This window comes from Phalacrocorax carbo, chromosome 2 (genome assembly GCF_963921805.1).
Source record: "Phalacrocorax carbo chromosome 2, bPhaCar2.1, whole genome shotgun sequence".
NCBI classification, from domain to species: domain Eukaryota; kingdom Metazoa; phylum Chordata; class Aves; order Suliformes; family Phalacrocoracidae; genus Phalacrocorax; species Phalacrocorax carbo.
The window spans coordinates 4961729-4974223 of record NC_087514.1 but is presented as its reverse complement, the minus strand read 5'-3'; the positions used below and the strand labels follow the sequence as shown (position 1 = coordinate 4974223).

At 38.9% G+C, this 12495-nt stretch overlaps 1 protein-coding gene across 6 annotated transcripts in view; it reads right to left on the bottom strand.

Moving 5' to 3' along the window:
- PTK2 (protein tyrosine kinase 2) overlaps positions 1-12495 on the bottom strand; it is a 233649-nt gene that overhangs the window by 103970 nt on the left and 117184 nt on the right. For all 6 annotated transcript variants that reach the window (XR_010371361.1, XM_064442021.1, XM_064442023.1 and 3 more), the window contains one exon: positions 413-492. Coding sequence is in view for 5 of the 6 variants with exons in the window: in XM_064442021.1 (XP_064298091.1) it covers positions 413-492 (80 nt within the window). In the remaining variant the exon portion in view is untranslated. The remainder of the gene's footprint in view (positions 1-412; positions 493-12495) is intronic.

The window sequence follows — 12495 nt, the reverse complement described above, 5'->3', positions numbered from 1 at the left end:
CTAAATGCTGAGAGGAAAGGTAGTACAATTTATCTTTAATTACTCTTTAGCTGAAGGATTTATATATGCACAATGACAAGACTATTCGCTAAATAAGACCACAGATGCATTTTTTTAAGTATACTTTGCTGTACTCTACAGGCCTTTGAATTATTCAGACGAAGAATTCACCCAAAAGGCAGTATCAAGATGTAATTAATTAAAATTTTAAAATTAATGCTAATTTAAAAATCACTAGAAATTGGTTACAATACAGTCTATTCAGTTTTCCTTCAAACTACCGTGTAGCAACAGAGTCTTATGTTTATTTCAGCTATGCTGGTCAGAAATCGATGAACTATAAGCAGGTTCAAAATTAATGTATATATTCTGTCAGAAACATGTTGAATAATAAATGAAATTATCAGCTTACCGGATTTCAAGGCAACCTAGTTTCAAAGCAATTTCCTGGTCCACTTGATCTGCTATTTCTAACATATAGTCATTTTTCACCTACAGCAAAAGAAGTAGGTACGCATCACAGAAAGATCAGTTCAGTGTCCATACAGACTAAAATACTGCCCAAAGAACTACAGAGTAAGTACATCTTATGTTTAATTTTTTGGAATGACTAATTTCAGTGCATAAAGAGAAAAAAAAAAAGGTTACGTTCATATTCTCCACAAATGAGCTGTGCTTTTGTAAGAAACCCATTTCAACTGCGATGAATTTGATTCAAAAAAATTTCCTTATCTACATTAATATTGCCTATGTTTTATTAAATATAATAAAAATCTTCACAGGAGGCTGAGCAGATGGTCACAGCTGCATTCAAGATCTGTAAACGTATGCTGTATTCTTGAACCATCTTGGTCAATAGTTTTTAATTTTGTAGGTGCGTATAATCATGCATATAGAAGACAAATGCCCATGCATTACAGTGAAAATAAAAATATCACTAAGCAAAAAGAGTAGTATGTGAAAATCATATTACATACTTACTTAAAATAATGTTTGAACTAGCAAGAAGAAGAAACAAGAGTAACTAGATGGTTACCATCTACAGTAGGAAATAAGACAGGCCAAGGAGTGTGCTCTGACCTTGAAGGCAAATGCTATGGCCAAGTGGCCATCCCTCCTGAAGAGGACAGTTGGGCCAAAACAGCGTATCTCGACCACTGCTGCCATGCAACAAGCCCCAGCTGTGCTCGGGCGCAGGCTAGAGGAGTGGTAATGTGGCACGTGGTGCAAATGCTGTGCCGCAGAGCATGTGAAATAGTCAACAAGATGGACTGTGGTGGGTCAAAGCTTCCTCATGTGACCTGGGCCTGTTTTATTTACTAACATTGATGCCTACTTTTTAGGTAATACTTTCACCACACCAAAGTAAGCAATTTATACAGTTATTACAAAAAAAAAAAAAGACGATACAAAAGAACAGAACTAGTGCCCAAGAACTTAAGTATGCAAATCCTGTCTTCTATGCAACAGGCATTTTTTACCAGTGACATATCTCTACAGAAGTACAACTTTTAACTACTCACATTATCCTCTATTTTACACAATCATAAACTTGCCACTAAGATCCTAAAGCCTAAGATTCTAAAGTTGCAGAAAGTCCTGAAATATCAGAAAAATCCCTGACTCAAAATCACACATTATGGAAGAAATACACTTCACAAAATGTTTTTGAGTGATGACAAGTAACAAAAGCTATTGCTACAGCTACGAAATTAATAATTTAAAAGATAAGGAAATACAGCAGGAGTTCCAACAGCTGGAGGCCCTCTCCAGTATCCTCCCCGTAACACATGAGCAGGCACCGCAGCATCCCCTCCCCATCAATATGACAGCTGACTACAAAGCAACAAATACCTGAGACATTCCTAGTTCTGAAATGCATGAAAAATTTTGTTACTGAAAGATGTGAAAGAACAAAATTGAGAAACTGTGAAAGAGTGAGAATATAAATTATTACAATAGCTGCAACATCAGGAGAAAGCTTCTTGCATTTGGACTCATCCAGGTACTCAACAAAACAAGAAGCTTTTTAACTCTTCTCAGTTCAACTCCTACAAATACTAATGAGAGAGACAGGAGAAGAAATAACTGTCCTTCACCACCATGTAGTTTTCAATTTGTATACACATACAGAAGCAGTCATCATCTATCCCCATGGTAGTAATACACAAATTAAAATATGTAGAATTAATAATTGTCTGTCTTCATTATGCTTACAATTAAAACAAACTTCCTTATATGAAACAACATTCTATTTGGGTTTTTCTGGTAACATTTACAAAGATTTATCTGATTAAAGGTTAAAAAAGAGCCACCCTTCCCAACCCCCCACCCCCACCCCACAGACACCATAGATTTGGTAATTACAATGGCTCTAAGTGATAAAAACAGAGATATATGCATCTTCCAGGAAGTCACAATGTTTTTATTCTGTATTTTCATTCAAAACCATGAAGGTCCCTAACCGCAGAGTTCTGTGTTTTAACCAAGCAAACGGTCACTGCTCTACTGGATGAAATGTCTTCTAATTTATGAAATTTTTTAGCAACAACCATGTATAAATTAGAGAAAACTGTCAGTTGTATGACCACACATTATGCATATCTACAGTATCTGTTTATTTATAAGATACAGCAGATTCAGATGAGTGGAATGTAAGACTCGACAAAGGCGGCATTGCAGAAATATTTTCTGCAGGGGGAATTTAAGGTCTAATTCTTCAGCATCAGGTGTAAAACACTGCCTCATGTTACAAAGGTACTGAAGAGTTCTCCCACCTGAATCACCCAGAATCACACAGGGAAGGAACCTCTGGAGGTCATATGCTCCAACCCCCTGGTTCAAGGAGGGCCACCTAAAGCCAGATGCCCAGGACTACGTCCAGATGGATTTTGAGTATCTGCAGGGATGGAGACTCCAACAACCTCTCTGGGCAACCTGTACGAGCGCTTGGTCACCCTCACAGTAAAAGAGTGTTTCCTGATGTTCAGAGGGAACCTCCAGCATTTCAGTTTGTGCCCACTGCCTCTGGTCCTGGCACCAGGCATCAATGAACAAAGCCTGGCTCCATCCTCCCTCCCCTCAGGTATTTACAGACGCTGGTAAGATCCCCCTTGAGCCTTCTCTTCTCCAGGCTAAACAGTCCCACGTCTCAGCCTTTCCTCAGAGAAGAGATACTCCAGGCCCTTCATCATCTTCGTGACCCTTCACTGGACTCTCTGCAGAAGCCTGATCTCTCTCGTGCTCAAAAGTCATTACAACACCTGGAGGCATTTTTACAAAATTTGGCAATCCAGAAGTTTGGGCATTTCTGACCAGCCTGTGCTGCTCAGTATCACCAAGTGCCAAAATAGGAAGAAGTTTCCCTGGAAAGGGCACTTCTGGCAACTGGACAAGAAATGCAGAGATTCTGAGAATCTCTACTAGCGTCCGTTTACAACTACTCTTCATTTCACTGCAGAACTGCACCTGTTAGTATCGGTATAGCAGTCCTCTAAGAGAAAACCTTCTATAACCGAAGTTTTGTTTAACTTTAAATCAGAACTACTGTCTAGATGCCTCCATAAATGGCACAACGTAGTAACTTAAACAGAGGATTAGAGCTTCTATTCATCAGTAGCGATATGAAACCTGTCAGACCCAAGCTCAGAGCATTTAAATCAGTAATGTAATTTCCAGGCCGCCATGTTATTTCCATAAAATACTTCTGCAGCACTGTCGTGGTTTAGCCGGCAGCTCAGCCCCACACAGTCGCTCGCCCACTCCCCCACCGGTGAGATGGGGGAGAGAATCAGAAGGGTAACGCTCGTGGGTTGGGATAAGAACAGTTTAATAATTAAAATTAAAAGAAACAACAACAGAAATGCAATGTAAAGGAGAACAACGAGAGGCGCAAAGCCCCGGGGGAGGGGGGAGGGGGAACGAACCGCCGAAACGAACCGCACGCGCCGCAGCCACCCGCCGACCCGACGCCGCGCCGCCTCCGCGCTGCCGCTGCCCCCCCTCCATACACTGGTCATGGTGTCACATGGTATGGAATGAACCTGCCATTGGCCAGTCGGGGTCAGCCGCCCCCACCACGGCCCTGCCCCTCCCAGCCCCCACCACCACGCGGCAGAGCGCGGGAAGCTGGAAAGGCAGCCGACCCCCACAGTGAGGAGAATTAACCTCTTCTCAGCCAAAACCAGCACAAGCACCCATAACAGCAAACAACGGAACAGTACTCTCTGTCTCCAGGTCTACACGGGGGGTATTTGAAAAGTAAGAAACAAACTGAAAATGCAAATTCTACGTGAGTTCAGTTCTTACATGGATGCCCGTATTCCAGAAATGTAGCAAGTTAAAAAGAAACTATAATCAATTTACTTTTTGTTTTTATCATCCGTACTGAGGTTTAATGAACGTGAATTGTACTTTACAATACAAGCTTTAATTTCATTCTCCTACCCTTTTTTCTGAGAATTCACCTTCATGTTTCATGTATAGCCAAGTTACTGTACCTAAAACACTAATACACCCGTTCACAAAATCCATTAGCTAGCCTGCCTTAGATCCACCCAAATCAAATACCCACTGGATAGTTCTCTTATATTTAATTAAACCTTTTTCTTTCAAAACTAGGCAATTCAGTTTTTTGAACCATTTCAAGAACTTTGCGTCACCAGGAAATTTCAGAGCTTTTATCCACCGATTGCTTGAGGCATTCAGACACCGAGATGAACTGACTGTAGCAAAGTACTCTTTCCAATCCTGACATATAAAACTTCCTAGTGAAGAAACTATGCTAAATTGAGGCTACTGGTATATCATGATCCAATTTGTATTCATTTATTTTCACAGCGCATTGCCTTGTAGATCCCAGTACTGAAGTACTTCATTTGTTAAACTAAACAGCTTAAGAACATCTTCAGTTTCATGCAAACATATTTTAAAATGCTGCTAGCCTCAAGTAACTACTACTCCATAAATAAATAAGCAACATTACCCAAACATGCGAAGTTTGGAGCTTCTTTCCTCTTGCCCTCTGGCTTGTGAGCTTTCACAGATTCTGGTCATGTTTTCCCAGTTTGATTCTGCAACTACAGGCACCAGAACTTGACTATGAAAATTTTAAAAACCCTCCTGATCCCAACAATTTGGAAGAAAAAAATGTATTGTGCAAATTCTCAGCTTATTTGCAAGACAAAAGTGAGACATTTTCACCATAATGCTGCCAGCAGACAGTTGCCTACTTGACTGCATAATTTTGTTAGTGAGACAAGCAGAAAAAATGGGGTTCTTTGGCACATCCCAGACCAGAGGAGATGAATAAACACAGATATTTCAAAAAGGTGGAGTAAATTACATATATTCTTTCCAGCTCCAGCTACATATATTCAGCCAACAGAGACTCTGCCTTCCTGATTTATTGTGTGTATGGGGTGTTTCAGGAGTTGTTTCTGACGCTCCTTGGTACAGTAACATGGAGTTTTAAGTATTTCAAATTCACTGCATTATTCAACCTGAAGAGTGGGATAAAAATGCCTTTACCTACCTAAGAAATGAGATGGGCAACATAGAAAAAACACCCTCCTTCAGTATCCACAAGTGACTAACAGCAGTGTTCATAAAATCAGGCATAACACCCTCCCTCAAAATTAATAGCTGCACTTGATTATCATAAAGCACTGCATACACATTATATACACCTATTTATTTTTGAGTTTAAACTTTGGAAGGTATACAAAGAGATTCAGGAGGCCTATGGCCATAATCTGGTTGTCTAATTAAATTCAGCAGTGTCCTTGTATGGATTGCAGAGGTAATAAGTTGATAGAAGGAATTAATTTTATCTTGCTTTTTTCAGAAACTTGTCTGTGCATTATTCTTTAAATTTCAGCAAGTCGGTGGGTGGGGGGAGAGGCAGATTCAATTTCTACTCCCAGAATACTAATGAGAACTTCTCTTATCACCTTTAATTTTTCTTGACTATTCTCTTTGAGATGGCATTAGATCAATGCATGAGCTAATGCTCGTGCAAAGATTAGGTACGAGTTTTGCAAGAGGTTCAGCACGGGCTGCATAACCTCCTAAGGAAAAAGCCTGAACAAATATTAAATGGAAGAGACACAAGAGATAATTTAAAGGTAATTAAGCACACTGCCACAGGGCAATAGTGTGCTTGCTTGGATAGTTTTCCTACAAGTCTGTTGTGTTTGTGCAATTACTTATTATTAATATAGTTAAATGAGAGAAATATTTTTTGTCTGTTTAAGAGAAAAAAGGTCCTATCTTTTGAGATCATAAAGCCTACATATGTACAAAAACACAAATTTAAAGAATTCTACCAGTTTCTCCTGTTTACTACGAGTTCAGAAGGAGTATGTTAAGAGGGAGGCTGAATCCTAATCTGTGGGTTTTGGAGGTACTGTTATCTGTGACCCTGTGTTACACCTGCAGAACTGCCCTCCTTGGTGGCATGTGCAGACCTTTACTTCCAGCTTGGGAGTTCAGTTAACAGTATGCAATGCCTGGAGGAAGGCTGAAGAGTGTCTCATCAAGATATATATATATTCTTCAAGCAGACCAAGTACCACTGCTTCTGTTCTGATGCCCATTTTAATTGTTCAGAATGAGGTATCTCCAAAGGCTAAATTCAGGAAAAAGTTGTAGGATGCTACTTAATTTTACCTAGTTTGTAAGAGAACACTGATTTATATAAACTTGTCACACAAACCTGGTTTTGAAAGAGCCACCCCAAAAAAACCAACCAGCCAAACAAGAAACTGCAAAGCAGCAGCCCTTACCGGTTTCCACCAACCCCACGAAGCCTTTAAAGTACCCCTGCTGAACCTGTGTGGCATTACTGCAGTTACACCATATACTAGACCAGATGCTCTGGCAGCGATGAAGACTATGTGAAGCCTGCAGTCATCTGAAATACTTCTCGATCACAACGTTTTAGCAATGAAAATGCACAAAATTAACAAGGCAAACACTTAGATTTACACTAGTATTATGAATGCAAGTGTTATACTGCTTAAAGCATATGTAAGTTTTATCTGGTGACAAACCTCAAAAATACGTCTTAAGTGGATCCCTTTGGTTTACACCGCTTGCAACACTCGCTCACCCATTTTGCATTCTAGAAGTATGTGCTCATCTGAACTTCCAGAGAAAAATATATTGGAAAAAAATTTTAAAGGAGGACAGAGACAAAAATAATTTCTTGCTGCAAACTGTGGTGTAGATTTCAAGCACCTTTTCCCTTGGGTGTTTTTTTTGGTACATCTTCTAATAAGTTTAAATCAGTTTTACAGTCAAGCAGGTGTATGCTTTGGGGGAGGGAAAGATTAGTCTAAGTTCTATTAAAGATGGTATAATGGAAGTACAAACTACTTCAGGCTTCTGGATGAGCACTACATCAGTGTTAGAAGAAATACTGTACTTGCCCTTGCTCATTCACAGGCTGGCAAATAAGAAGCAACACGTGACCTAGGCTTCACATTTGTAGCTAACACCTTGGTCATGACAGCTACGAACAATCTGCTACAGGGAAAGGGATGCAGTATGTGGAAAACATGAATGCCAAGCATAAAGGTACCTCTCAGGTAGGAAAAAAGTGTCTTTTACACATCCTGATAAAATAAGAGGCGAAATAAAACTGCCGCCCCCCCAGCATGCCCAACCTGTGTTCAATGAATACCTGCTTAGAGAGGGCACCAGTATTTATAACAAAGAAGAATTTCGAAGTTCAACACAATCCTATGCCACAATGCGTTGCTTGACATATTAATGTCCTGACACTCAGTGACAATTCACTTTGTTTTTTTACTTTCTATGCTCACCAATATCTTAAAACACTTTTTCATCACTATTCTTCACTGGTTAGCCAGAACAAAAATCTCTTATGTCTCTACTCTTCTGAGCATTAAAAGTTCAAAAATACTCTTAAGTCTTTTTTTTTTTAAAAAAAAAAGAAGGAGCTGAACACCAAACCATGAACTAATAAGCTTTTTCCACAAGGAAGACGGGCACATAAACAAAAGCCCGGTTTCACTCCTGATGCCAGATTTTGAAAGTATTTGGTTTTTCACTTGAATGGGCAAACTACCAATGGTGTAACTTCTAACTTATCAACATGTACTAGGAGCTAACGGGCACTTTCCTAGCTAACGGCTAGCAAATCCCAGCTGGTATAATTTAAAATAAAAATTGGAGACAGAGGAAAGCCCATGTTTGTGAAGATGGAGAAATTAGAGAATAGTCCTACGGTAGCACACATGATTTAAGAAGAAATCTATCACAGGCCTCGTATTTTATATACCAGCTGCTACTTTCAAAAGCCATCTGCTTCATTTTTCTGCACACGATTTTTTTTATGCAGCTGCAGTATTTCAGAAAAATGTTCACTCAGGCTGACAAGCCATCTTGCCAGTGCAGTTCATGAAAACACCATGCTGGATTTAAATTTCTTTATTAAGAACAAGAATAAAAAAATTCTCAACTCAGTACTGAATGCTCTCCAGGAGTTTACAGATTTAAAAAAACCTACTTGCTGTGCCTTAAAAAATACATTTTTAGGTTTGAATTTGTTTATACCCTTAGAAATTATTAAATAAGAATATCAAACTTTCTATTGAGCTTTCTTTTCAAGCCTAACTACTGTGGAAATTCTTTAGCAACATTACTATCAAATGGTGTCTCAAAAAGGGCAAAACCAATAATTAGTCACTACACTGGCTTTCCCAGCTCATTTAATATTACCAAGAAATTTCCCACAGGATAATCTCCAATTTTTCAGGAGGACAGTTTAAAAATAAGCAATCTATTTCTCTTGCTTTACTTTCAAGGTCTATGACCTACTTACACAACTTAGTCTGTTTTTTTTTTCAAATTGGCATTGCTTTGAAATCTTCATTTAAACAGCACTGCAGTGATAAAGTACCTCCTAAAAAGTTAAGTGCATAATCAAAAAAAATCACGACCGCAACATACAAGATATTTAGCTAAGCAAACGAAGAAACAAGCTGTCTTTAGTACTCCATTTAGTAAGGAGCATAAAAATCCTAGTTATAATAGTTTGACGAAGCAGGAAAATAAAGATACACTTTACATCATTTCCTCTATCCAGATACTTTTTGGCTGGTGTTTTTTCTATTCAGAAGCTATGTACTCATACTTAGTGGCATTTATATTAACAAACACAACCTTCCTTTTAACCTTCCTGTATCTGCAAGAATTATTCATATATTTTCCTTCTTAAGAGCTCAGGTGTGTTCTAACACCTGCTTTTAAACAGTCAAGTTTCTAAAACCTGAAGGTATTTTGGTGTCTGGTTTTTATATGTAACAGCTCACTCTCAGCTACCACAGAAACTGCTCATCAGGATCTTCATTTGAGACACACCACTTCTGGTGTCATCGGTTCTACAAAAGTCTAGTGAAATTATTCCTGTAATTTACCAACCTCTGTAACTCGGAAGTCCGGAACACCTCAATATATCCATGGGAAAAGCTGATCTTCAGTAACTACTTACATGACCAAGACAACAACTGAAGCATACACCCACGTCTGTTTTCCCCACAATTTCACATTCAAAATGAACAAGGTTGCTCTGTGCTCAGAGTACTCCTGTCCAGACTGCATTTTGTTCCGCACTTGCAGCGGGTACCACATGCTAATCCACCACAATCCACAACACAGCTCTTCCATGGTACCCTCTCAGACATAATTATCTCAAATATTTTGTCTTGTAGTGTTAAATGCACCACAGAAATGCTGTAGCATACCCTGGGACAGAGACATTATTAGATGAATGCCGAACAGTCACCCAACATAACTGCTTATATCTGTAACTGCAAAAGGAGACGGCTCCTCCAGCTTTTCACAGCAGAGTCCATCCTCATTTACCAACAGCAGGTTCCTGCAGGACAATGAATTTTCTTCACTACAGAAACAGAACAATCAGCTTGAAAGAGTAAGGTCCCAACCCACATTACTACAGCTTCAGAAATCTTATGCAAAATTAACCCTCAAAGATTCGTGCCTCATCTGCTCTGAATGAAGTACCATATGCACAAAAGCCCAAAGCATGCTTCTAATGTCATCAGGGTTTTTAGGAGCCACCTTAATGATCATAATGGTAGTTTTTAAAATATGCACAGGAGGGAAACACATATGTGTTTCCAGCCCTATTTACCCATCTGATAGTGTTAGACTTATTACAGGAGATAAGTCTACATTAGGGAAAATTAAGGCTTTGGCCTTTTCTAGTTGAGTTAAAAGCACTGATTCAGTATCAGGATAACATTCATTTGCCATCTGCCCTCAGCTGCTCCTCCTCTTCGCCTTCCAAGGTCACAGTCTCTGTATTATCTAGAGGTGAACTTTGACATCTCTAACTAGTTTTGGAAGCTCCTCTGTTAATAATAAGGGCATTAGAGATCGGGTGGGGGGGGAATCAACTTCTGACGAGGCATTGTTAGGGACAGAATGGCTAAAAACGATCCCTTCTGTCCGAGTGGGCTGATCTCCAGATGTCACTGCAATATACGCTACTGCCTCTCAGATCTTCGATAAAGTAGGACTGTACTCTTGGGAGCCATATAGTACTCAACCTACTAAGCATGCCTTGCTAACAGCTAATTCTATACTTCTCCTCCCCAACACAGAATTTTGCTTTTCCAGAACAAATGAGTCCAAGGATTGACATGAATTAATTTTTGTGTGTGTGTCTGATGCATGTTATATACAACCTAATACACTCATCAGAATAACATTTTGTTCAAGATTACTAACAAAGACATACACACGCATCAGTACATGGAAACCTGTCCCAAGCATTTTAAATGTATTATCTTGAAGTAAGATTAATTCACATACGACTGCAAGAAAGCCCACAAGCACTATTTTCACCGCTCTGGTTGACAGGTGGAAATTTTAAATCAAAGCAGGCATTCTTCTTCAGACTGAGCTCTGCTGACTATTTAAGAGGGATTTAGGAATACAAGTATGTTTTACATTCCTATCATACAGCACTGCTAACAGAAAGCAGACATTTGACACAGAACATTTGGACGATACCAAAGCAGCTACACAAGGACACACAGCAAGATCTACAACAAGAATGCCAGCATAGTTTTGGGAGTGTGTAACTTTTATAGTTAAAAAATTAGTACTTTATGAGGAATTATGAATTTCAGCAATTTCAAGAAACTAACCCCTGTAAAGGATTATCTCAATTACTTTTACAAGCTGTAATGAGCAGACAGTTGATGTTCAGTTTGATTTATATTTTTATCTTTTTTTTTCCTTTTAAATATATTTTTTAAATATCTTTCTAAGCAGCTGCAATTCTTATGCTTAGTACCACTTCCCTTTAGGGCACAGTTTATGTGTCAACCATTAACTCTTCCTGAAAGATTATTTTTTTTTTTGTTATATTTGTTGTTTTAATCAGGCTGCCAATACCAGGAACAATGCCAGGTTTTCTCCCTATGTCCTTGATATTCTTCAAAGCTTTTCCTGTCAAAGTCACTTGCTTTAGGTCTCCTATTTTTATTAGGGTGTAAGAGATGTTGTTATTTAATTAGGTTAAAGAGTCTAATTCCCAGCCTGTGCTTGAAATTATATCTCATGCACCTAAGCCTTATAAAACTTTAATCATTTAAGTTATTACAGTAATTGCCTGGACTTCAAATTTCCTACATGTTGGGAGACAGTGCTATAAAACGAATTTATTTTGCATGATGCATTTTTCTGCCACATTATAAAAGAGAATCTTAATTTAAGGAAATACATTTTTAGCATTAACATTGTCTTCACTGACACTGCAGAGATAGCAAAAGAGTACCATTCGTCCACAGGAAACTTTGCCTCCTCCATTAGAGAAGCTGTTTTGTAAGAAGAAAACAAATGTTACTTTTTTCCTCGTTTCTTTTTAAAAAGTTTTCTTATGAAAATGAACCTGCATTGTATTTGCCTGGTGAAACACAGAACCCCTGTGGCATGGAGTTCAGCTGGATTTTTGCAGAACATCATTTACCTGCCCTAACTTTGAGATCACCCTCTCTCTGCTTGCAGTTCCTTCTCTCATGCATTACACAGACTTCGGCTCATTTTAAAAAGCAAAACCAAAACACGGTCCAGTCCCATGGTCTTCCTTTATTATATACATGTACACCTCCAGGGCAGTTCCATGCTGAAGGCTAAATGAGGCAGCACAGAGAAAAATTTTGTGGTGATAAAAATGACTTTTTCTTGTTCTGCAGGAACTAAAAACCCCAAAAGTTTCTTTAACAGTATTCTGTTTGAAGCACAAGGACAGCAACAATGGAACAGCTGATGCCTAAGAGCTGGTTTCCCCCCCACTCTCATACAGATGCTTATTCCCTTTTCATCAAGGGATAAACCATCTCCAATTACCAGGGGCTAACATGTTATTCAAGGATAAATGTGTGCAGGCTCTTGTCCCACAATAAAAGGAAGGCAATTCAAGTAGCTTACGTCTGATTC